At 40.3% G+C, this 26,365-nt stretch overlaps 1 protein-coding gene across 5 annotated transcripts; it reads left to right on the plus strand.

Annotated features, from left to right (window-relative positions):
• Nucleotides 1-424: 424 nt before the first annotated feature.
• On the plus strand, nt 425-25,889 carry LOC107317735 (protein mono-ADP-ribosyltransferase PARP12-like). 5 transcript variants are annotated; one of them, XM_085522506.1, is made up of 14 exons: nt 425-764; nt 3,220-3,352; nt 7,855-8,098; nt 8,189-8,320; nt 8,674-8,742; nt 9,322-9,423; nt 11,830-11,953; nt 13,052-13,217; nt 15,185-15,305; nt 15,845-15,941; nt 16,645-16,726; nt 20,993-21,123; nt 23,228-23,379; nt 24,002-25,889. In XM_085522506.1, exons 1-14 carry the CDS (start codon nt 475-477, stop codon nt 24,283-24,285), a joined length of 2,127 nt encoding a protein of 708 aa, XP_085378632.1. In that variant the 5' UTR covers nt 425-474; the 3' UTR covers nt 24,286-25,889. The 5 variants fall into 5 exon arrangements, with proteins under 5 accessions (XP_085378632.1, XP_085378635.1, XP_085378640.1 ...); XM_085522509.1 differs by lacking the exon at nt 20,993-21,123; XM_085522514.1 differs by lacking the exons at nt 20,993-21,123; nt 23,228-23,379; nt 24,002-25,889 and adding an exon at nt 18,101-20,055.
• Nucleotides 25,890-26,365: the final 476 nt, after the last annotated feature.

Consider the following 26,365-nt stretch of genomic DNA (forward strand, 5'->3'; position numbering starts at 1 on the left):
AGCTCAAACACTAAGTCAAGCCCACCTAGGGCCCCATCTAGCCTGCCCTCAAATGCTTCAAGGGATGGGGCATCCACAATCTCTCTGGGCAGCCCACGCCAGCCCCTCACTACCTTCCCTGACATCTAATCTGAATCTCCCCTCCTTTAGCTCAAAACCCCTACTCCTCCCCCAGCCCCGTGCCAGCGTTAGCAGGAACTGTTTCTCAGTTTCACACCCCCTGCTGGGACACAACGGTGAGCGCTGCTTTAACGCGTACCTAACTGCCAACCAGGGGCAAGTGAACTAGCCGCGCTTCTTCACACTGTAATCGCAGTGATTACGTGAGCGCTGGAATATTTTTTGTTTTGCCGTTCACAAACAGAAACACGAAAGCACTCAGGAGGCGGATCCGCGCCCCTCCACCGCTCCGCCCCGCGCCTTCAGTTTCGATTCCTGCCGCGGGTGCAGCCGCGTCGAGGCGGAGGGCCGGCCATGTGCGACCCGGTGGTGTGCAGCTTCCTCACCAAGACCCTGTGCGCCCAGGGCGGGCGGATGGGGCTCTCGGAACTCCAGCAGCACGTCGGGCTCTCAGCTCGGCAGCTACAGGAGACGCTGCAGGCTGCGGGTCCCGAGCGCTTCTTGCAGCTGACGGGCGACGGGGTAACGCCGGAGGTGCTGGCTCTGACCACCGTGCGAGTCTGTATGCGCAAGCAGTGCGACGGCTGCCAGCGCCTGCACCTCTGCAAGCTGCACCTCATGGGCAGGTGCGGTCAGCGCTACAGGTGAGCGGGAGGCAGGGGAGGGCAGGGCGGTGACGGTGCCTCTCCCCGCCATCACGGGAATAACTCAGAAATGTTTCTTTGCGAAGGAAAAAGCCAGTGGTTTGCGTGCCGGCTGTTGTTAGTCTCGATAGTTAGGAGCGCTTGATGTTGATAGAAAGTCAGTGTGCCTCTCATAGCTATATCTGTAACGGCCAGTACTTCCCATTGGCATTGCTCTTCTGTGTTCTGTCTTACTAAAGGAAGGATCAGCCGCACAGCCTATCTGGGAACATTGATTTTCCAGCCTAACTGAAGGTGGCTCCTATTACAAACAGAAATTAAAGTTAGGGGAAAAAATTATAATAAATAAATAAATAATTTAAAGAAAAAAAAAAAAAGCACATGTGCAAGACTGAAAATCAATTGTTTTGGCAATGAATCTACAGCAACTAGAATCTACAGACTTTCCTGCTGCACCCCTGTGGCCGGCATCTCACTCTGCTGCCAGGTGCTGCATCAGGCCTCCTCCTGCTCTGCCCCACCATATAGTTCTTATGCACTCAGATCTGAAGAAGCTGGAGTGGAAGGACCTTGTGTGTCTCCAAGTGGTACAAGCAATATAACAGATTCCAGGCTGGATGTGGCTCTGGGCAGCCTGGTCTAGTGATTGGCAACCCTGCCCGTGGCAGGGGGGCTGAAACTAGATGATCATTATGGTCCTTTACAACCCAGGCTGTTCTATGATTCTATGATAAAATTCTCTTCTTTATGGTTAGAAATATGTCTGAATAAATGTACGTCATCTTGCCACTGGGTGAACTATAAAGTCAATAATTTCCTTTGTAATGCTGGAATGAAGAGCTGTTCTGCCCTCTCAGTAGTGCTGTGCCTGTAACATTGCTTTTGTGTATTAGTAACAGATAAACAGAAGAAAATGCCTTTCAGGGTGTATTTATGGAAAGAAGCGAGATTGGTTAAAATGAGGGGACAAAAAGAGTGGACCACAATGGATCAAAACAGGATAGTTTTAAATTGATAGGAAAGAATTGAGGCTTGCTTCTAGATCTTGCATCTTCTTTTGCTGGAGAGAAATTTGCCTACACTGGATCTTCCTGTTCAGAGATATCAGGAGTGTAAGTCAAATTAAACCTGTTTTTAACTCGTATCTGTCCAGTACCTTTCAACTCTTTCTTTTTTTTTTTTTTTTTTTTCCAAATGTATTACTTAACACAGTTGATTATTCATCATTGTATTTTTAGTCTGTTTCAACCTTTGACTTAGAAATATGTATTTAGGTGACATAGATCACCATGTGACCGTTGGTGGAACCTGATGCTAACTGTGAAGGAATGCTGTGGGTGGCTCTCACCTTAGGTAATCTGCCACTACCTTCATAGCCATTAAACAAGTGGCTGCAGAATCCATTGTCCTTAGAAAACCACTTCTCCAGACCAAAAATAGTATATTTCTGCCCCTCAAACCTTGTATTTGTATTTATTTTTTTTACAAAGCAGTGTATATGACACGTGGGAGTGGTGGTGAAATATCTGCATAGAAGTCTCTTGCAGATGGATGGCATCAAACACAGCGTGAAGTAAAATGTTATTAGAAGTTTCAGTAGTTAACCAGGGGCTAACAGGATAAACAGAGCAGAGATGTGAGTCTGATGGAGTAGCAGGTACTTTTATTGGGTATACCTAGTGGTAATGCTATATTAAATGATGCTTTTGAACAGCAAGAAGTCAGGAAACTCTTTAACCACATTTTTATATATATAGGCCATGTTGCTCCTCCTATTAATGAAATATATTTTCAAAGAGATGCAAAGAATGATCATCTCCCTCTCTTTGTCATTCATACTCCCTTAACAGGTTTGTCATGGATTAGTAAGTGGCACCAACATCTTTACTAGTGCTGTTTAATTGTCTTTGTCCAAAACCTGGAGTTCATTAACTTCTGTGGATCCTTTTTAAAATTCTTTTTATTTTTTAACTTCCCAGTCAGTAAAGATATCGTTGTGGTGTGTTCAGCTTCATTATCTCTTTGTTTGGGCTCTCAAACTGTTGTACTGTTCTTTACATTCCACACCTAGGACAACAACCTCTTGCATGAGAAAAATTGAGGCCATTGCTACTTCTACCATTGTTGATACGTATCCTCTAAAATAAGCATTATCTCCAGCTGTTCAGGTTGTATGACTTGGCCTGCCAAGTACAGATGGGGTTTTGAGTCAGTGCTTTCTGATAAATGGTCTAGCTACATTTGTGTTTAAAAGTGGTATGATAACACAACTGTATTTCAGTGATTATGCTCCTTGTTTCATAATCTAGCTAATTTAGTGACGGAGATGATCTGCTTGTTCACAGAGACTTTTGCCTTTCTCTCCTTTTTTCTGAAGTTCCACATTGTCTGAGGCTCTTTAAATCATCTTGACCGAAGGACTAAATGTCTGTTGTTGCTGTCTGTTTTCTTGCAGAGCTTGTAAGTACTCTCATGATATCACCGGTGATGAGAACAAAAAAGTTCTGAAGACTCATGAGTTGTCTGGCCTAAGTGAGAGTGAGCTGCGAATCCTGCTTCTCCAAAATGACCCTTTCCTCCTTCCTGATGTGAGTTGTACTGATTTCTTAAGCTTTTGTTTATATGGAATGGGGAAGAGCAAGAAAGAAGACAGGGGACTGATATTAATTTCAAACTTTTAAGTTAATTGGAAATATTAAGATTAGCTTGAATGGACTATAAATGGGAATGGCTGTGTGTGAAAACATCAGAAGAAATAATATAGCGTAAGACTTGTAAAAGTGCCGTATACTAATAACTATAAATGTAAAACAAAAACAAACAAACAAAAAACCAGGACAGAAATAATAATAATATTAAATATCAGGGAGCATGTTGTCTGCTTAAATACCAGAAGGGCTATTCTTAGGTAAGGATGTGTCATGTATTACTTGTCAGTAGAAAAGAGCAGGAAGTTGACAGCAAGGCTCGAGCCTTTTCTGTTTGTTATTCTTGTTCCTATTAGCCCAGCAGCACAGCCAGAGAATTACTCAAAACAAGCAAACAAAAAATGTAAGCAACTTCACCAGAGATTTACAGATGGTGAAGTAAGGAAGATGGAGGTCAAAGTTCACAATCAACATAGATGCTTAGAAGGTATAAAAGGTCATACAAAAAATAGCCGGCAAAACAAAACGTTGGCTCTTAGCTAAGAGATAATAGAGACTGGGAAATAGGTGCCCCTTTCTGTGTCCAATGTACGTGTTTCAGTGCTCACAAGCATGAGAAAAATTCATGAGAAAATGACCAACTGACAGTAGCCAGTTTTGTGTAAAATCCGCCCCTTCCAAAGTGCACCGAGGCTTTTGTACATAACTTTCCTACAGAGCTTTATTTGTTTTTTATGCAATTAATTGATTTTGTTCAGTTTGGCTGAACAATCCAGTCTCCTTGATGGCAGTGCCGTCAAGGTACTATTTCAAAGCCGAGTGCATCTTGTTTTGCCTACAGCTGTTCCTGGTTAACAGATGAGCAGAGCTCTGCCTGTAGCTTTTGGAAGTTACAGTCTCCTCGGATCTGTTAGCCTAACAGTTCTATTATTTTCTTTCTTTCTGCTGTGATAGTGCTGGACTTCAAGTGAACAGAGCATTTTTTGTGGTGCTTAAGGCTATGGTGACGAGCAACGATGAGTAATAATCTTCATCTATCTCAGCTGTGTCTAAAACTTACGTGTCTCTTGTTTAGTTATTCCCAGGTAGTAATAAACGAGCAAATAGTACCAGTCAGTGATAGCTGTTACTACTCATAAACTGTCTGTTCAGATCTCACTGCTTGTGAATATCATTAACTGGCCCCTCCAACAGAGCACTGTAACTTCTGTTATGAAGTGAAATAGTGCAGGAAGTGGAAAATCCTGTTGCAGGCCATTTATAAATCTGGAGTGAGGGTGTTAAAGCCTTCTTTGCTGTTCTTGTTTAGAAATGCTGACTGGGTCTGTGTATGCTGATAAACAAAAATCCTCAAGTAAAAAGGAATATTATTTTCTTTTGTGGTCTGAACTAGAATGTAGTTCAGAATCAGGATTTACTTATATTTTCCATCACCTGCTCTCATTCTCTTCTTTATTTTGCAAATGCAGAGGGTAGTTTGCTTTCCTGCTGCAGCTAAATAATGCATTCACAGTGTAGTTAGGGCAATACTTTCTTCTGGTTTTGGAGTTTATTGTGGTGGCTGTAAGAAAAACAAATCTTATGTGTCCCTTCTGGTGCTGTGAGAACCCCCTTAAGAACAGCATCAGACAGACCTCCTTAGGGGTGCTGTAGTATGCTTTGCAGAATCCCATTCACAGTGAGGTTCAACACTCTTGCTGTTCTTTACATCCTCGTAGCGTTTTTCCAAAATACTAGGCCGCAGGACTTCCTCTTGGTGAAGTCATTCTGTTTGTCTTCTATCACTTCCTTGTCTTGTGTGTGCTCTAGCACAGCTTCCAGGAGGATGTGCAGGGGAAGATGATGGAATAGAGGTGAGGCTGACAGGTATGTAGTTCCCTCGGTTGTCCATTCTACTCCTCTTAAAATGTTTGTGACATTGCTTTTTTCCAGTTATCAGGGATTTCCCCTGACTGCCATGATACACCAAGGTTCACTAAACAAGCATTATGCTGTTATCCATCTCCATGGAGCATGCTCTTGGAAACTGTGTGTACAAGTTGTATTGTTAAAGGCAGGCAGTCCACTATCATAGCTTGCGCTCCTGCTGAATGGCTGTTGCTTAACCATAACAGATGTGCCTCTACAGCCAGCACCCACAGGTAAACGTTGCATAGGTTTGTGTGAAGTCACTGTCTCCTCTTTACAGCATCTTTGTATGGGAAATCACAGCCTGAACCTCTGATTAATCAGCTGAGGCAAGTGTTGGGTCAGCTGTGGGAGCGCAGGTGAGAAATTGAGCTGTGCTCCCGGAAGGGGTGGAGCTTGACTCCACCTCCTATAAGATCTCATTTAAGGGCTGACCACCACTAAGGCAGCATCTCTTGGAGATTGCTCCCCGGTGGAGATTGCCCCAGCTTTTTCAGCTAAGGCATTGATATTTACCATCTTTCATATTATCCACCCTTACAATCTTCCACTGTGGTCCACTGCAGTGATGGATATGTAAGCTAAAAACAGGTTCAGAATTCATTTTCCTTCAACAAGAGAGGGATGGAGGTACTAGAAGAAGTTCAACAAAGAATCATGAAACTGTTGAAGGGACTTGAGCATCTCTCTTATGAGCAGAGGCCAAGAGAGCTGGACCTGATCAGCCTGGAGAAGAGGAGACCCAGGGAGATCTCATCCTTGCTTACAAACACCTGAAAGGAAGGTGCACGTAGAATGGAAACAGGCTCTATTCAGGGGTGTTCATTGCCAGGACCAGAGGCAGTAGACACAAACTGGAGCACAAGACGCTCTCTCTGAACACCAGAAAGCATTTCTGTGCTGTGGAGTCTCCTCCTTGGGGATCTTCAGAAGCTGTCTGCACATGAGTATGAGGCCCTCCTCTGGGTAGCTTGAGCAGAGGTTGGGCCAACTGGACCCAAAGTTTCTTTCAATCTCAGCCATTCTGGGATTCTGTGAACACCCTATGCAATTTTATCTTTATTAGACCTTACAGCAATTAAATGAAACTTTAGAGCATTTAACAGATATATATCATATTAACAGATATACATCAATATAGGATTTCATTTCCAGAATGAAACAATATGAGAGTTTATGTCTCTTTTCCCACTTCTGTGTTGTTTCTGCACTGCCAGTTGCGTGCTTTTACTGGGGAAGACAACTGTAGCTGTAGTTCCCCAGAGGCCTGTGGAACTTGTAAATTAAATATGTTAAGCAAGATCAATTAGTATTTGTCTGTAACAAACCTGGACATAAGAACAGCATTGCCAGCAACAGCATGCAAGCATTTTTAATATCGTGTAGGGTATTGGTCTTGGCCAGGTGTCCTGCCAGCCTCTCTCTTGTTCTGCTCAAGAAGATGAGAAAAATAACATGGAAAAGTTTAAAAGTTCATAGATCAAGATAAAAACAGAGAGATCTCTTACAAGTTACTGTCATGGGCATGTCAAACTTACCTTGGGGAGTATTAATCTAACGTGTTGCTACTTGATGGTGATGAAGACAAAACTAAAACAACAACATATTTCCTACCCTTTGGCCCAGATCCAACTCCTTCATTTCCAGTCTCTTTGAACCTCTGTCCCAAGCAGTGCATGGGGATGAGGGCTGTGGGGTAAGGCCCTGTTATGGTCCTTCTCTGCCACTCCTTCTTCACACTTTCCACTGATTCAGTGTGATCTCTTCAGGATACAGGGGAATCTCTGCTGTGGCCTGCTGTGGCTCCATCTTCTTTTGACAGTAGTATCTCAGGGATTGTTTCTCAACAGTGTTGCATTCTGCCACTTGTTGAATACGTTTTCCCAGAGTTGTCACTAGCTTGGCTTCAGCTGTGTCCTGTGGTGAGTCCATTGAAACCATCTATGTCTGGCAGCAGACAGCCCCTGGCTTCTCACCCGAGAGATCTCTCCTGTGGCCCCCCTTGCTTCCAGCACCTCCACACCTACACCCAGTATGCACTGTAGCACCCCAGTAATGTTTCATGACACAGCTAAGCTTAAATATATAAATCTCTAATCTCAAAGTTTACTTCTAGTCCTTTTTTAGAAGTACAGCCTTTACAGAAAGGCAGTTTTAGCTCAGTGAAATACCATCTCATTTGACCCTGCATACATACTTGTATGGCAAAGCTTGTTCTTTGTTTTTAAATGGAGTAACTAAACTGGTAAGCTATTATGTAACTGTCTTGCTCAGGAGTGCCCAAAATTAGTGCTTGTTGGATTGGCTCGTCACTTTCTTTTTCATTGGGCAAAACCGTGTATGAGTTCACTCTCATGCCTTCTCTTTCTGCAAGAAATGTGGTCAGATTACTGTAGTCACAGAGAAAGCATATTTTTTAGTCACGGTTTTTCTGCTGTGGAGGCTAGAGTGCCCGTGGAGAACAAATATATATGAAAAAAAGGATTCTAATACATTTTTCCATTTTATTTTCTGTCTATCCCACTTGCTTCTAGGCCTGCAAATTGTACAACGACAGGATTAATACCTGCAGCCAGCCAAGCAGCTGCAACAATCTTCATATTTGCCGACATTTTCTCCATGGTGGGTGTAAATTTTTTCCATGCAAGAGGTCCCATAACCTTTTGGATTCCCGTGCACTGAGAGCATTGAAAAATGGAGGCGTTGATGAGAAGATGGCTTCAAACATCCAGACTATACTCGATTATAAACATGCGGATCTCTGCAAGAAGGAAAGACGTAAGTTGTAGGAAAAAGTAAGTTTATGTTGAGTTTTGAGTTTGACAGAGGTAGAAGCCTTTTTTCTTTTTTTTTCCCCTTAACTCCCAGCCAATTCCCATCATCCTTTCTACAAACCAAGGGTGACTTCAGAGGAAAATCTAACACATAAAAGTAGCAAAGAACAGAAACCATCTTTGGAAATACCTAAGGTATCCACGGTTCATGTGCAACTTTCAGAAGGTAACTAAATAAGTACAACTTCTTCCACATGGAATCATCTTTCCTGTTTTTCCCTCTTGCAACAGATGCATGTTTTTCTTTCCTTTTGCTGTTGATCTGCCTTCAGGAATGGAGTCTTGGCTAAGTCATGTGGGAGGGAGAGCTGCATTCCTATTGCATGCAACATTGCTACTGGGGGGTAGTTTATGATTATGACTAGCTGGGATTTATAACTGTTCCTGCTGATCTGTCAGCAGTGGAGTGCCCTGTAAAATGATGTGTGATGCACATAATCATCAACACACAAATTGAGGTGTTGCAGGCTAGCTGATGTTCTGGTCCAGCAGTGCTGTTTATTCAACTTTCTCATGCAGATCCCAGCAGCAATGAAACTCATCAGAGCAAGTTTCCCTTGCTAACAGGCACCAGAAGTAAAGTCGAAGGTATGGTTTCTGACCCTCCAGTCTTTAAATCAGTGGTTCTCATTGGGATTTGATTTCATATACAGTCCTACTGTTGCTCTGGTGATGTGAAAGGAGCTTATGTCTTTACCCCACCATATGTTGAAAGTCAGAGTACCAGCCTTCAAGGGAATACTGAGATTTCTGCCCAAGGACTGAGCAGTATAGTATGTGTGTGTTCAGTCTGGGGAGCAGTCTGAGGCTGATCTGATACTGTTCTGGACTCATTGCTTCCTTCCTAGGAAGGACATATTACTGTAGGTGTGTGAAAAATTTTCTTGCCTTCTGATCCCAGAGAATGGATGTAGCTTTATCAGTTACGTTGATATACATTCTGGCATATGAATAGGAACTCTTAAATCTCCTGCCCTTCTGGACAGAAGAGTGTTGGCTTCAAAGTCCTAACTCTTAATTACTGAGATAGTCATATCCTGAAAGTGCTTAACTTGGCTACTACAGTCAACTTCTCACTAATCATGGGATGAAATGGTAAATGCAATACCTTTCTTTTGGAGTTGTATTTTCAGAAGGGTGAAAGGACTGATGTGGTTCTTGTTGTAGATAAAAAAGATGATTCCTCTGCCAACACTTTGAAGGACAAAAAAGAAGATAAGCGTGATGAGATATGCTTGTTCCATGTCTGGAAGTACTGCAAACATAATGGTAAGCCTTATATGAAGTATCTTTGGAGTGCATTATCTGCAGAGGTGCTGCCCACTCGATGTCTCAGAGTAGTGGTAGCCTGTGGAGTGTCAGCATCTCAGGATTGGCAGTGGTGATTGTATCTTCTCATTTGTTTGCATTGTAAGTCACTAACAATTCCTGTGAAAACTGCAAATATTTACCAGAGTTAAGTCAGGTGGATACACATAAACCCTCTCTCCTCTCCTTTGTTCCTGTTGGATCCTGTGTACATCTGATAATAGGACCATTCCTTCTCCATTAAGTACTTTAAAATGTGATGTTACAAAGTGTTAAGAAAACACAGTAGTTATACCAGCTAAGCTAAAGATTGTTCTCACCCACCATCTGTCTGTGGCTGTGGCCAATAAAAGGGGTCTACAGAAAATATAAGCATTTGTACTCAGAGACTGTCCCAGAACAGTCTCTTAACCCTCTTATGACTTAGGTTTCCTTGGTTTTAAAGAGGTGTCAGTAGATTTTTCTTGTGGTCAACTTGTCCAGTCAATCTCTGAAGTTCTACTCCCTTTCTGACTGCCTGGTCTTGGTCAGAATATGTTCGCTTCTCACTTAGGAAGTGGATAGTAAGTTGCTTGATAATTGTTTGGCCTCAGATGTGTTTAGCATTTTTGTAGTGCGTTTGATTTCTTGTAAATGTAGTTCACCCTTCAGAAGATCCTTTTCTGAATTAGATGAGTAAAATACTCTTTCCCACCATAGAGCTTTTATAATGCCTTTTTTTCACTATTGCTTGGAAAAAAGGCAGCACTTCAAAAAATAAATGGTATATTTTATGGATATTTTATGAACCATAAAACTTGAAATCTGGCCAATATAGACCAAGTGTAGTTTTGTCTACAAGTTTTTAAGTTAATTTAAGCATAATGCTCTCAAGAAAGGATATGTTCATCCCTATCAACAGAAAAATCAAAAAAAAAAGGAAGAAAGGAGTGAATTACGCTGTCTTCTTCATAACTGTGATTAATTGGATATATACTGTGGTCAGAAACATTAAGGCTAAAGACTGATGAAATTTGGTCCTGTGTAGCAGCTACTCCAGTCTTGTTTCATAAGTCTCAGTCTCTCTGTGCTTCTTTAGGATAAAACTTGGCTTTCAAGTTTATGAACTTTTACACTTCTATACTGTGAACAGTGCACCAGGTTCAAAGCAGCTCTACTGTGACCACCAAATAGCTAAACTCAAGTAGCTTGGGGAGTTAGTGTGTTTGGCCATACCATGTTTGGCCCAAAAGCTGTGAATAAGAGCCTTGGTCCATGCTCAGATGTGGAGTATACAGCAGCTGCCTTGACAAGGAGGTCTGGGGGGAAGGGAGGCATGTGCTCATGCAGGGGTGTTAAGCACTAAAATGTGCAGACCTAAGTGCATTGAAAGTGTAGATGAATTAAGGAAAAATAGAAGTCTTTCTCGTTCTGTGTAAAGGTATGTGCAGCGCTGCTGCAGGTCTTGCATGCAGGGCAACTGAAGTTATTGCATTCCCATTTTCTGAGAAGCAAAGCAGCAATTTACATGGGTTGATAGTGGTAGGACAAAGGGGAATAGTGTTAAACTAAGACAGGAGATTTAGTTTAGATATTAGGAGGAAGTTTTTCACCCAGAGGGTGGTGTTGCACTGGAACAGGTTGCCTGAGGAGGTTGTGGATGCCCCATTCCTGAAGGCATTCAAAGCCAGGCTGGATGTGGCTCTGGGCAGCCCGGTCTGGTGGTTGGCAACCCTGCACATAGCAGGGTCCTGGCTTTCCCAGGCCATTCTATGATTCTGTGATTGTATGATTTTATGAATCCCAACAGTACCTAGCAGTCTGGTAGGCAGGGCATAGTGCTGCCTGTTCAGGGATTAACATAGAGTCTTTCTTGCAGGATGTTCTTCAGAGTATTGCAGTCCTTTATGCTGCCTTATTAATTGAGGTGGTCTTGAAGAAAATGCTCAGGCCTTTAACAATCCATTTTGTTAACCAGTCCATCATCTCTAAAGTGCTAGTGGAATGAGAACCAACTGTATTGGAGTGCTCATGTTTGTGTTACCTGTAGACTCGACTTTTTGCAGCTGAGAAACATGATAATGTGATTTATAAACACAAACTTGCTGTCTGTGACACTGCTTTCCCAGCTGCCAAGGCAATGTTGTAACAAAGAGAAGGCTGTGAACTGTTTTTTAAAATACGCTTGACAGTATGAGTGCTTATGTTGCTTTCCTAGATAAGACCAGAGAAACACAAAACCTTTATTGTTCCAACACATTTCTAGTTACAGTGGTCTGTCTTTATTGCTCATACCAGAGTGTGAGGAAAAAAAAGTATTCCTTTTTTCTCATCTTGTCTTGCTCTCTGTGATTGCAGAGCTCTTAACTGTGTCTGATCTTGTTACAGAGAAATGCAAATCAGTTCATTACCATTTGCCATATCGATGGCAAGTGTATAATGGAGTCACCTGGAATGACCTTTCCATGATGGAGGAAATTGAAAAGGCCTATTGTGACCCAAAAAACATCAGGTACACTGATGGCAGACTGCTTCCTTAAAGTGCTGTTTGAGCCTCTCATTTCTTCTTAGAGATCTCTTACTTCTGTAAATTCTAATTTGTGAGCTTCTCATAATCTGTGAGGATGTACATAATGAGGGCTTTTTTCTTTTTAAGTAAAGATAGCTGCAAGGAAATATCACCTGTTCTATCTTCTAAAGAAGAACATGCCAGTATCTTGCATTTAAAACTCTCAGCAGGGTTATAAGAAAGAGGATGATGGAATTCATGGTTTAGACTATTTTAATTTATTTTAAATAATTAGTAGTTAGGTCTCTAAACAGCACTTTGGAACTAATCTTTCTACAGAGAAAGGCTGTCCCTTTCCTAAGGCAGCTAGTATCTAGAATGTGCCTAGAAAACTTGCTAGGGTCATTCATTGTCCCTTTAACTCTTGTCTGATAGCCACATTGCAAGTCGACTGGATCGGCAGGGGGCTGCAAGCTTGGCCTTGACATTGTTATTTTGGCTCTTGCCTCTTAAGGCAGCAGATATTTTGATTTGCTAATGCATAGTGCAGATCACAAGTAAGATTTCCCAGATGAGGCTGCTATCAAAGCCTTCCTGCCTGAGGAGGAAGAGTTAATTTTTCAAGCCTGTGAGAAATAAAACTCCATGTAGCTCCAGGAATGAAGATGATACACAGAGTTCACAGCTGTAATTGTGTCCTCTGTTACCACAGACAAAAGAACAGAGCTGATAACTGCAGATGTTTGTGTCAAACTGTCAAGTACTTACCGGTTTTTATTTTTCTACTGAGATAAATTGCTGTGTGCATTTATTTACTGTACAAATATCTTTTTCTGTGCTGTGCTTGTAGCATGTCTGTAAAGTCAGTCATCTGGCATGTGCTAGAGAAGATAGTCAGTCCTCATGGGCTGTAGTTTGCTTCTGAATATTGGAAGCAATTTTCTGAGCTGCCGTGTGTGCTGTGGAAAATATTCTTATTTCAGGCCTCATTAAGTTTATACAGTAAGATTATACTAAAGAAAATTCACCTATTTGAACTGAGGATTAGAGGATAAAATCTATACTGGTAACTATAATAAACTTCTGAATTTGTTCTTACAGTATAGCAGGTAAAAGTATAGATTTCCAGACAATGACCTGCGCCTCTTCTTTGCTTCGGCGCCTCTCTACACCATCATCTGTTGTACATCCCACATTTGTACTGACTACAAAGTGGATTTGGTATTGGGAGAGTGACCAGGGCCGGTGGACTGAATATGGAACACAGGTGAGTCCACATCCTGTACATGTGTTCTGCAACATGTGTTTTGAATCATTCCTGAAGAAATGTGTGGAGCCTCTTCTCTTCCCTTGACTCAAACAAGGTTAATTAAGTAAATACTAAGTAAATACTGGTGCTTTAGTTACATTGTCAAGTAAGGCATTGAAGCCAGAGCTATTCATAACAGATGCGATAAAATTAAGTCTGGGGCTCAGGGGAAGGAATGTACTATTTATACCTGCAGTGAGGTTCAATACAAGAAATTCTGTCTCCTTGTACCTGGATGTTGGAACTGCTTTCCTGACAAAGACCTGCTTGGTGAGTGCAAGAAAATGAAATTCCTTCATTTCAGCGTGTGTTGATTCAGTTACTTTTGATGATGCAGGCTGGTTGATGGCATCAGAGAGATTCACTTTTGGAGTTGTCCACAGCTTTACATGTTATGCTCAAGATACATTGCTTTTTAAATTATTCAGGGTGTAGCCTTGCCTATCTTTTAAGCATTGCCCTGATTCCTTGGAGAGGAATTGCTGTCTCAGATCAAATATCACCTTTATCCCTTGGGTAGACAAATCTTCTTTGCTGGGGGAGTGATCTATATGAAAAATAGCCACCCAGTGTTATGGGGACAGACAGGTTCTTTAGGGGTCCTGGGCAGAGTGAGAGTGCTAAGTTTGAGTTTTCATTAAATCTTTATTATTTCACATAATTTTGTAATTAACATATTACCAGATCTTCTGGTTAGTATAGCACAGTATTTTATAATCAGCATATCTAATAAATATTTAGTGTTTATTCTAATAACCTTGGCCTTCTGCAGATCAGGTTAAATCTTAACATTTGGCATGCAGTATAACAATCATAAACTTGGAATACATATAAAGGAATAGAAGTCATTCCCTGAGTCCCTGGAGGAAGCATACAGTGGTGTCCCAGGCTACTGAGGGTCACACATTTTGCTGTCCAGCAGCAGCTGCAGATCTGTAGCTGCTTGGTTTTATTAACAGTGCCTGTGTGCTGTTACGCTTCCCTGTGCTGTTGTTTGAGTCACTGTATCCTGTTTGGCTGAGTGCCTGGGACCTTCAAGGCTGGTAGGGAGAGAAATGTTTGTCTGGTGCCCAGGGCCCTGAAGTCCAGAAGGGAGGAAAGAACTAAGCCTTGGCACCCAAAACCTTCAAGGCCAGTGATTAGAGGGAAGACAGCTGATACACAAGGAGTTCACTTATAGATAATGGCTGCTTACTCTACTAAAATGACCTTGATTATGCTAACAATATTAACGGGAGTCAGGAGGAGGGGGTACAAGTCATGACAGTGCAGGAAAATAAATAAATAAGGCATCTTTTCTGTTTCCTATGCAGCTGCGCAGATGGTTTTCTTGGCAGAACACAATAATGATCCAGGGAATGAGAAAATGGGAATGGCAGAGGAATCATAGAGTAGCCTAGGCTGAAAAGGATCACAATGATCATGTGGTTTCAATCCCCTGCTATGTGCAGGGTTGCCAACCACCAGACAAGGCTGCCCAGAGCCACATCCAGCCTGGCCTTGAATGCCTCCAGGGATGGGGCATCCACAGCCTCCTTGGGCAACCTGTTCCAGTGTGTCACCACCCTCTGAGTAAAAAACTTCCTCCTAATATCTAAATTAAAGATATGAAGTTTATGTTTATAGTAATTCTGGCAAAGTGTGTTTCAATAGGCAGCTTAAGTGGAACATTTTACATTGGCTTGTACATTAAGCAACTACACTTGTTATGGAAATTTAAATGGGATACATGCATGTCTAGTATTATGTATTTTCATGTCTGCTAATATGTTTGGTAATCACACTAGACCATAGTTTTGTCTTTCACTTCTCTTCCTCTTTCCCTTTATCCAAACTAATTATCTAGGCTCTAGTTCTGTCTGTGTTTACTCATTACTCTTTCTCTCTCTCTCTTTTTTTTTTTCTCTTTATTTTTCTACCTAAAGGGAGAGCAGGATACTGTGAATTCGCCGTCTTCTGACATACTTGAGAATTTGTATCTGGCAGATCCAGATACCACTATACAGTTCAAAGCTGGCTTGTATTCCTACCAACTCAATTTTAAAGGTACTTACTTTAAAGGTTCTTATTTACAGATAAACTGCTTTACAAAGATTAACTTGCAAGCTATTTCAAAGCTTTTCAAAGCTATGACTTACTTTACTAGTGTTTCCAGATTTACTTAATGGAAGCATGGTAGTGGTGGAAGTGAAGATATTCCTTGCAAAAGTACTCTTCCTGCTTACTCAGTGATGCCATCTAGACTCACACAGGAGCAAAAATTAAATGATCAAAGTCTTCAAAGAATTCATGGTAAATTTAAAGTGAAGTAAAGTAATTCCCTTAAAAATAAGGCATCTTCCTGTGCTGCTGGAGCAACTTTTGAAGAACATGCATTACATAAGGGGGCAGAAAGCAAGATAGTGTAAATAACAGAGTTTCAGGGAGGAATAAGAAGCTTACAAAGGCTTTGCACAACTGTATTTCAGGAGGTATGATTGACAAGAAATATGCTGTTTTTTGTTCATGATTGACATTAATTAATGACCCCATATGCTGGACTTACTGCATTTTTTTTTCATTTCCCTTTCTCTTTTCCTCTCTAGAAATGACCCAGATGAACACCTTTACTAACACAAAAAGACTGGTCCGCAGGCGACCAGAGTTTGTGTCTTATGAAGAAGTGCAGAAGATAAAGGAAAGGTAAATTATACTCTGTAGTTGTTTCATTTGTGTTTTAGAAGTAATTATAAGACAAAATAGCTGTAAGTTGTATGGGAGATTGCTAATCACAGTGTGAACCACTGATTAATCAGCTGAGGCTGATTGTGGGGTCAGCTGCGGGAGCACAGGTGAAAGTTATGTAGCTGTGCTCCGTGGATGGGTGGAGTTCGACTCCACCTCCTCTGAGACCTCATTTAAGGGCTGACCCTCACTGAGGCAGCATCTCTTGGAGATCGCTCGCTAGCGAAGATTGCCTCAGCTCATAGCGTCATCACTGATGAGTTCCCCTTTTTCCTTATACCTTCTACTACCATCCTTGTAGTTACCATTCTTGTTAACCCCTGTATTGTTACCACCAATACAAAGTGTTGGTAATAAATTTGCAGAAAATTGAGCAAACATGTCCACTTGATTGTATTGTGAACAGTCTACTTGGTGCATCACCTTATTTCTGAGATACAGCCGTGTCTTGAATTTGAAAAGAAAGAGGACTTTGACAATTAAATATCAGCATATGTAGCCCAGCATATAGAATGAAGCAGTTTCCCAATGACTTTATGGTCTATTCTGTTTATTTTTAAATGTATTAATTGGCTGAAGGGGATAGTGTCGATTTGAATATTCATAGCAGGGCTAGAATTAGTAACACCTCCTTTGTTTTGGTTTTTTTTCCACTTGCAAGAGGTCAGAGGGATTCTTCTATTCCAAATCAAGCCTGTCCCCCTCACTGGGATCAATCTGCACTGCCTGACTTAGGATACAAGGTATCTTCCTTTTTCTTTTTCCTCTTTTTTTTTTTTTTTTTTTCTAATTCTGATTGAAATCATGATTAAAAGGAGGAAGGGAGGAGAATAAAATTGTAACCGGGTAAATTCTAAAAAAGGATAATAATGGTATTTTTTGGTGATTGTGCTAAGGATCTAAATGCTCTTATAGGAGGTCCAGAAAAAGGTGACAAATTCTCATGAACTTCATCTGGTTGGTTTTTTTTTTTTGTCTTTTTTTTTGGTTTTTTTTGTTTGTTCGTTTGTTTTTGCAAAAAAATCACCGAATTCAAGACAAAAAGGTACTAATGACTTTCCTTTGTAACTTGAAGGACCAGTTAAGTAAGCGGCTTCTATGAAGTGTGTAGAACTTCTTCACTGGAAGCTGGGCTGAGATCAAACTCCTTCTTTGTAGGCAGAAAAAAATCCAATATTAATACTGCTGTGATTGTTGCTGGGTAAAGTTTTGACTGGGAACTTAACAAAATCTCTGTATGCTGTTTCAAGTCACTTAGTGCTATCACAGACGAGACAAATTTGATAAAAGAGTACAGCCTCAAGTAAAACCAAGAAGAAAGAGTGACAGACAGTGCTATCTAGAAACATAGACGGTCACCTCATTAAAGAAAGAACAAAAACAAAACCACAACAATAAACCTGCCACCCCAAAGTCTCTGTACCTGTTTGTTGCAGCAAGACCAAAAATGTTTCATTTTTCCGTACTACTCACTGTAATGATATCCAGAAGTTGTCCCTTAGGAAGAACAACAACACAGAGCAATCCTACAGCATGCTAGAAAAAAGCTTTTCAGTATTATGTTTGTTCTTTTATATGGTGGTTTTAACCCTGATTAAGGAACAGTGCATGAGTTTTTAGCATAAGGGCTTTCACTTGTTAACTCTTAAAAAATCCTGTGTGATACTGATTAAGTTGTATTGGCGCAGGCATGCTGACAGCTAAAGGCAGGGCAACAGTAATATATTTCCAGACTGAGAGTTCTTTCTAGTTATTTTCAATTGATGGAGAGTTCCATTGTTATTCTTACTCCTTGTACTTGATTTTCCTGGTGTTGTTGCATTGGAGTGGCATGAGAACCAGAAATATCATATTTCTTTGCTTCCTTGGGCTGGTTTCTGTTACTGAGTTTTGTCCTAGATGTTTATTTTTGCCCTGGCTGCCTTCTTCTGTTGGATTATGCCTTACTCAATGTTGTACTATTTTCTAGCAATGTGGGTATAGCTAATTAGTCTAAATAGAATTATTCTGAAGAATTAATGGGTAAAATGTAAGTCAGTTGCTCTATACATAAACTTTCTTCAATAGTTGTTTTTTTCACAATTAGTAAGAACAAAAACCAAACCTTATTTTTCCAGACTGAAAATTTCATGTGTCTTAACACCCGCTGATTTTACAAGTAAGAGTTTGCGTGGGAACCAGGCAGACAGACCTCTTGAAGATTTGGACCTGTGATACCTTGAGCTCTGTTAAAATTAATGAAGGAGACAGCTTATTAGTTTCTTAACTGAGTAATGTAAGCACGAATGTTTCAAAAGAATGATCAGAAGACAGGTAGCTCAGCTCCTTTTATGTGTGTGAGTTGTGTGTGCTTACTGCTTCCCTTATTTACCCTGAAGTGTTTGCTGTGAATTTTAGTTGAGTCCATTCATTTAGGTGTTTCTGGAGTCACTGAGGTGAGTGTGAGAGGTTTAGGAACGTGACATGCAGATGCATGGTACCTTTGGTGGTACTGGTGGGGATGTGTGGGGGGGGAAAAAAGTCATCTTGCTTCCTACAGTTTGTTTTGTTTGCTGAACTGGAACTTAAGAAGACTGTCTCTTACCTTGTAAACTGAGTGCTTTTCACGTGAAAGGCAAAGTCAATGCTGTACCTAAAACAACCCCACAGTATCCTTTGGTACTGGAAATAAAAACCTGGGCTAGATTAAGTTATTTCTGTGGGAACCTAAGCATGTTTTTTTTGCAGTAGGTAATATTGGGACTGGCTGGGATTCTGCATGCATGTGGTGACCATCGTAACATCTGACAATTACGACTTGATGTATTCCCTTCTCTTCAGACACTGACATTTAATCCCAGCTAACTTCCCTGCACTGAAAGTGATCAATTATAAAAAGGAACACCTATGAGATAGGGAGGAAGTTTTTGTTTTTTTTAGAAAAGAGCAGCTCTGCTTTGGTAACATTGCTTATTTTTTGAGTGTTAAAGTGTCTCAATCTGTAAATCACATGGAATCGTAGTTCCATAGAAAGTAGTGTAAATGAGAAGCTTATTAGACATTAGCAACAAACACCAATTGGAAAATTGGCACGAGTCTCCTGTCTTTGTTTTACAGATGGAGTGGGGTTGGCACTTGGTAAACTATTAAAGGCAAAAAATAATAATAATTGGTGTTATCTTGGAACTTCTCTGTGGGTTTTAAATTGTATCTTTAATGTAGAACCGAGAAGCGTGTGTGATGAAGACAGTATGCTTTTGTGTCAAGGGGGTTAGTATTCATACAGCTGCTGAATCCTGACAAGACTGAAGATTGCTGTGCTGTAACGAGGTTGGAAGATGATTTGTCTTAAGAAGCCTGTCCATATACTTTTTAAACATTAGTTCTATTTGGGTCAGTGTAACTAATAGAAGCTGTTTTGCTTCCAAAGCCTAAGTTAACCAGATATCAAGGTTCAATGTCCTTTTGTACTGAACTTGTGCTAATAATAAATTATTGTCAGGGCAGTGATTCTTTCTCTGCTTAAGAAATTCCACTCCTTGATTGTGGATTAGCAAATGCTTATCCTCTCTAAATTTTCCTCCTTAAATCTAAAGATGAAAAGAGCTTAAGAAGTTCTGCAGTTGTGAAGCATTAACTTGCAGTAGCAAGGTGGTGTTACTCTTCATCAGCATATTTGAGGAAATAAAGGCAATCTCCATGGAGGTTCTGTGCAAAATAGATCTGGCTTTGTTGCTTATAGGCTGTGCTATTGTAAAATATAGGCCCTGTATCATGTTTCTGACCCTCTCTTTTACCAAGGATGTTTACAGTTTCTCAGCAGATGTTATATAGCTAGAGTGCATTTCATGGTCTACATAAACAATTCTTATCTATTCATATCAGATGTAATACTAAAATATATTGACATTATTTTCATCTTGCAGGTGGTGGTGAACTATTGTGTTAAAAAGTATGCAGATAATAAATACTGTCTTGTGCAAATTATTTTGTGTTGCGTTGTAAACAGGATTTGCAAAATATTCTTGTATGGAGAAACATGCAATGTGTTGTTCAACCTTGTAAAAACTTTTTAATAAATTCAGAAAAGTAATTCTTCCTTGTGCGACTGACTTTGTTCTTAATCCTTGCAATCCTTTCCTGTGATAAGCCTCTTCTTCAGTAAGTACTTAATGCTCAAACTGGACGCAATGTCTAGGAAAACATTCCTTTGTATGTATGCAGCTGTGCAATTTAAGTCCTATTTTATCTTCTCTCCGAACTCAGCCTTATAAAATGTGCATCTTTTGACTGAAAGATAACGATCTCGCGTTACCTCCTAGGATGACCTCAGCTTTCTATCTGAAAACACATCGTCTTATAGGTGACTTTCAGTTTACTAAAGCAGTAATAGAACTGCATGACGTTAGTCTGCCAGCATTAGGCATTTTCAGTCCACACAATATAAGTACCAATTCTAGAAGATGGAAGACAGAATTAGAAAATTAAGATGAATTTAAGTGTGTATTTATTGTAACATTCTTATTAGAATCTTAATTGTTCTCTTATGCTTAGAACTGTAGCTCTTTTTTAATTGTTCTTAAACATGTATTTAAATGTTTTCAACTTCTGTCTTTGAAAAGTTATGATGTTCAAAAATTCTATGTGTTTAACAAGTAATAATGTTATCAAATATCATTGTTTTTAATCAATTTTATTATCAGTCTAAGTTTTCTTTTTGAGATTACTGTTTTGTTGGGATTTATGGTTATAAGTGTCAGCTCCTACTTAGAGGTGATAAATATTTAATTGACCTCCTCACTCTCAGTGTCCTTTCTGAAGAGAGGTGAGGTGTTCTTGCAGAGCAAGAGAGACATAATGATTTACACATTGTTTGTCCTCGTTATTTGCAACAATTTAAAGCATTAAATCGACCTCCTAAAGCATAGTTTGAGGGCTGTTCTGAATGTGTATCTGCTGCAGACAAGCTTCTTTGTGGAATATGAGCTAACTGAAGCCCTATGTCTTTTGCTTTGGTTTATATTTTATAGGAAGTGGAGATCAGTAATATATCCTCTGAATACAAAGAAATAAAGCAGCAGTTTGAACAGACTATGAAAAACTACATCATCCTTAAAGTACGCAGGATTCAGAATCCATCCCTCTGGAAGGTGTTTCAGTGGTTAGTATTTGTTTTGTCATCCTCAAAGGCAAGGAGTTTCCAAGAACTGATGTTCTAAATCTATGTCCTAGGAAGGGAAAGAGATTGTCAGCTGTAATTTAACATGACTAATTTTTCCTTCTTAGAGGCAGTTTCAACAGTGTAAAGAAATAGCTTAAGTCCTGTCAGTTCAAGGTTGTCCATGCTCCAGGGGGAGCTGTCTTCTGCCTGACTCCTTAGAATGTGAAGGAGACAGAAAGATGTGAAGTGACACAACTAGGATGAGGATATCCAAAGTGGAGTGGAATAGTGTGTTGTCAGAACAGTAGTTGGCTGTTGCAGGCGCATTCTGTTACAACTGTTTATCCATTACAGTATACAAAGTTATTGTTACTTGTTAAAAGTACTTTGTATACTGTAGTATACTATAAAAGTACTATAAAAGTACTTGTTGGTCCCAAGAGATAAGGGGCACCAACTGGAACACAGGTAGTTCCCTCTGAACATCAGGAAACATTTCTGTGCTGTGTGAGTGACTGAGCATTGGCTGCCCAGAGGTTGTAGAGTCTCCTTGGGGATCTTCAGAAGCTGCCTGGATATGGGTCTGAGAACACTGCTCTGGGTGGCTCTGCCTGGGCAAGGGTGGGACCAGGTGGCCTTCAGGGGGCCCTGCCAACCCCAATGATCCTGTATGATTCAGTGAGAGGAAAAAAAGTGGGCAAAGGTAATGGTGTGCTTGAGCCCCTTTGTTCCAGTCAGATTTTTTTAAGGCTTACTCAAGAGTTTCAGTACATCTGCTCAAGTATTCACTGAGAATGAATCCTTTAAGTTACACTTTAAGTTAATTGCACTTTAAGTTAATGATCTCTGTCTTGCAGAACTCCTTCTTTCTGTTTTTTGACATGTGCATCAGTGATATCAAATTCTTAGTACATATGTGAAGATACATACCAACAGGTTAGAGCTGGCAACAGGGACAGTGACCACGTTCAAGTGAATGTTGAAGCAGATTGAGCTGTTGTATAGGACAGTTGTCTAGTTTAAAACAAAAGCACAGATACTTGTATTCAAGAACTTTGTACTTAGACCTGTGAAGTGACTCAATTCAGGAAGTTATCAGCTCATAATTTGATAAAACTTTTCATCCAGCAGAACTTAGGCACTTCACTGTGTACTTTTTGCCCTCCTCCAGTGAGATGTTTACGCTAATCAGACAGAGTTTAGCATAGCTGCAAAGTTGTCAGTAAACAAATCAGTCTGGTGCTCTATTCTCTCCTCTGACTGGCTGTAAACTTTTTAGCTGTTAACTTCCTGAAGAGTATTACTATGTTGTCTACTTCAGTAGGTTCCGAAAAGCTGTGGAGAGTTATGATGCTGTGCAATAGTGATGGGAGATAATAGTTAAGTCTCCCATTGTGACTCCTCTTTTGGTTCTGATCATAGCTCACTGTTTGCTGCTGGCTCTAAATTATTAAGTTCTTCAGTGGTCAGAGAAGGGACAGTTTATCTCCTTCTGTCTCATTTCTTTCAGCTGAACTGATTTATCTGAGGAGGCAGGAGCTCCAGGTGGCAGAGAGTGGCAGAAGAGATGATAACAGGGCACAGCCCTGCCCTCTTGTAGAATGCCTGGCCTCATGTATGGCAGTTTCTGTTTACCAGGAGAACACCAAACAAGCTATATCTAGGTTTTCCTTGCTACTGGAGCAGGGGGGCTTAGGGGTTAGTATGACCTCCACTCTGCGGAGAATCTGGGGGTGTATGGGAACAGGCAGGAGACACTGGAACATAACTAGTGGGAGCCTGCAGAGGAGCAAAAGCTTTCATGTCTGTATTAGTGTCAGTGCTTACTTAATTCTGGCTTTCATCTGTTTTTCTCTAGATTTTATTGTATCGGTAGTATCAGTAGATTGTTTGTCTTGTAATTTTTTACCATACTGGTAATCTGTCTCCCAGGCTGAGTGAGGAGAAAGCAGACTGAAAATCTCATCCACCTGGTATTTACATGTACATCCTGCACGTGCATTTATTTATTTATTTGTTTGCCCCTTTCTCCCTTTTCTTCCATGGTTTATTCTGCCACTGCTTTTTTTTTTTTTTCTTTCTTTTTTTTTTTTTCTCCTCTCAGGCAAAAGGAGCAGATGAAGAAGCAAAGTGGAGGGAAGGAGGTAAAGGAAAAGCTTCTGTTCCATGGAACCATGAGATGCCTACTGGAAGACATCTGCAGTCGCAACTTTGACTGGAGAATTTGTGGGAGCAATGGAAAGCTCTATGGGCAGGGTATGTAGGAGATGACTCTAACTATCAAACCTTAGACTCCCCTGACACTAGGGCAATTACAGTTTCAACATTAAAATAAATTAAATTAAATAAATAAATAAAAATTGGCATTAGAATCTTTCTTCCCTCTGAAGAGGACAAGAGTTTGCTTTGTGCAGGAGCGTGCCCTTTGCCAGGGTGTTGAGGGAATTAATTTAGGGATTTGAAAAAGCCCTTGTTGCCACAGGTGAAATCTTCTAAAGGCTCACGGTCATGATTTGAACTTGACAAAGAAAGGGCAGGGAACTAGCAAGTGTGCATTCTCTCAGTATGGTTGTGGAAACTCTTCACGTTTTCTTGTCTCTCCCTCTCATAATAACACACAAATGTTTATGTTGTTCTCACTTTGTGTGTTTTCTAAAAAATTATAATCATTATTCCTATAATAGTAAATTCCAGATAGAAATTGTATGGTGAAGCTGTTTCACTTGTAAAGATAAATTGTTGTGTGATATTATGTAGGCTGAGTAAGAGGAGACCTGAAAGTTGGGTTAAATGCCTCCTGAAAAATGAGGAGAGGCTCAATTTTCACTGTCATTTTTTAGACATCCCTTTTAACAACGTGTTCTTTGTCATTTTCTAGGAAGTTACTTTGCTAGAGATGCTTCCTATTCTCACACATACTGCAAGTCTACAGAAAGATCAACCGTCATGTTCATGGCTCGCGTATTGGTTGGAGATTATGCTCAAGGCCAGGCACACTACGTTCGCCCCCCAACAAAGGGTTTTAGTGGGCTTCAGTTTTATGACAGTTGTGTGGACAACACGGAAAACCCTTCAATTTTTGTTGTCTTTGAAAAAAATCAGATTTACCCAGAGTACCTAATAGAGTATACTGAAGTGCAAAAAAAATGCATTGTATCTTAGAGTGATCGGAGTTGCTTGTAGCCTTCGTGTTATCTTCTGCACTGCAGATGTTTACATGCTTCTTTTTAGTATGATACTTTGAGATGTTAACTCAAGGAATTTCAGTATTGATGACGGTTGGCAAAACAAATGTTATATTTGTTGAAACTAATTGACTTACCTTTTCCTTTTTTCTCTTCCAATTGAAGCATAGATATTTGGATAGCTGCAGTAGAAAAATAAGAACTGTGGACAGGAAATAGAATATTAGAACTTCCGCAGGTAGATAAATGTAAACACGTTTTCTTGGAAATAGGATTTCTCTTTACAATCTGGTTTGGTTAAGAGAAAAATTAGCAGTATGGTAGTTTTTAAGCAAAATCATATTAATGGTTCTCAAGTTTCTTATGGTGTTCTGCAATGCTGAAGGCTTTGTGGAAAACTAAAGATCCATTTCAGTGCAGATTACAGCTGTACTTGATCCTCCTGTCTATGACAAATTTAAACATGTCTGTGTATGTAAGAATGACTCGAGTTACTTTTCAATGTCTGTTAATGCCAGTACTAGTTTCAAGACTGAAATGATCAGTTGAATTTCATGTCGTAAGATCTCACGTGGAGAAGTTTCATCTATACAACAGCAGGTGCGGTTTGGATCCAGAAGCTGTTGTACTGCATTATTTTTGCAGGTTTATGGTCACTTGCTTAGTGACCTGTTCAGAAATACGGATGAAGTGACACTGTGAAAGTCACAGGCTGTTAAAGTAAACTACAATTTGGTGGTTTGGCTACAGCTGACAGCTGTACGCGTATAAAGGCTATGTCACAATGAGATAGGCTTTAAATTTAATGTGGCCATTAATTATTCTTAATGTGAACACTTGCTTAGCAAATGCTATAGTGTAAGAGAAACATCTTAAGGAACATTGATATTTTCTGTCCTATTTGTCTAGGTTAATCTTCGTTTTTCCCAAAATAAGAAAGGCCAATAGTAGAACTGCTATCCTGAGGCATTTGGTGTATGTTTTGTTGCCCACAGCGTGTTTGCATGAGAATTCATTGACAAGCATAGTTCCTCTCAGTACACTGAGCTAGTGATCAGGGTAATCCTGAATACTGCTTTTCCAGGTCTGTTTTCTGATAAACTTGCATTGTCTTCATCAGCAAAGGGATGGTTAAGCGCTGTTTTAGGAAGTTACATGTTTTCATGTTCTAAAAGAAAAACGTCATAAAGAGTTTCTACTGAATCTTACTGATGAGTTTGTAAGTAAATCTGTAGAAACATGTCTTATTCAAGCAGGCCAGCTGTTGAGAGGGAAACGTGCTGAGGCCAAAGTAATTGTCACTTTCTGATAAGCTTTACAATAACATGATCCCAGTTATTTGCCTCTTGGGCAGGAGCCTACCAACCATGTGTAGTACTTGATATCTGAAAGTTACTAAGAGGATGGGGGAATAATGAAAGCTGGGATATCTTACCGTGTAGAAAAGACTGCTTTAGAACTAAATTAAAAACAAGCCAGTAACATACTAAGAGGGGAAGTATGACCTTAAGTTCTCTCACTTTCATTTTGACTGAACCACATTTTGCCACGTTTGCAAATAAAGTGTTTTCAGTCACTCTTCATCTTGTTTGTGTGCAATTTTTCTTCATATGTAAACAGATGAGAAAATGAAACAGACCTAGTAAACTAACGATATGTTTGATTACCTAAAGGAGTAACTTCTAAGTAATTGAACTAAGTGCTGTGACACATAGTGATGTGCTCCCATTCCTCTGCCCCCGGCAAAGTCAGCCCAAATCACAAATCTAGAAGGAGAAGGGAAGAAGCTACGTTTTCACATTGTTGAGAATGCATTTCCAAAAGTGCAGCAGGAAAATGAACAAGCACACAAAAAACAAAAGACACATTAATCTGCATCACCTTTTGGACCCTCAGTCCCAAACCTTGATACCACCCATCAAACCAACCCCATGAGTTTTCAACACATAGCTTTTGCCTCACAAATCAAAACAAATTTTCTGAGGTAGTTGTGACAATGCTTGATGCTGAGAGATTGCTTGCGGTGTAGTTGTACCAAGTGGAGCCACAAAAGGTTG

The sequence above is a fragment of the Coturnix japonica genome, chromosome 1, assembly GCF_054131305.1.
Source record: "Coturnix japonica strain WE chromosome 1, WE-NBRP24, whole genome shotgun sequence".
Taxonomy (NCBI): domain Eukaryota; kingdom Metazoa; phylum Chordata; class Aves; order Galliformes; family Phasianidae; genus Coturnix; species Coturnix japonica.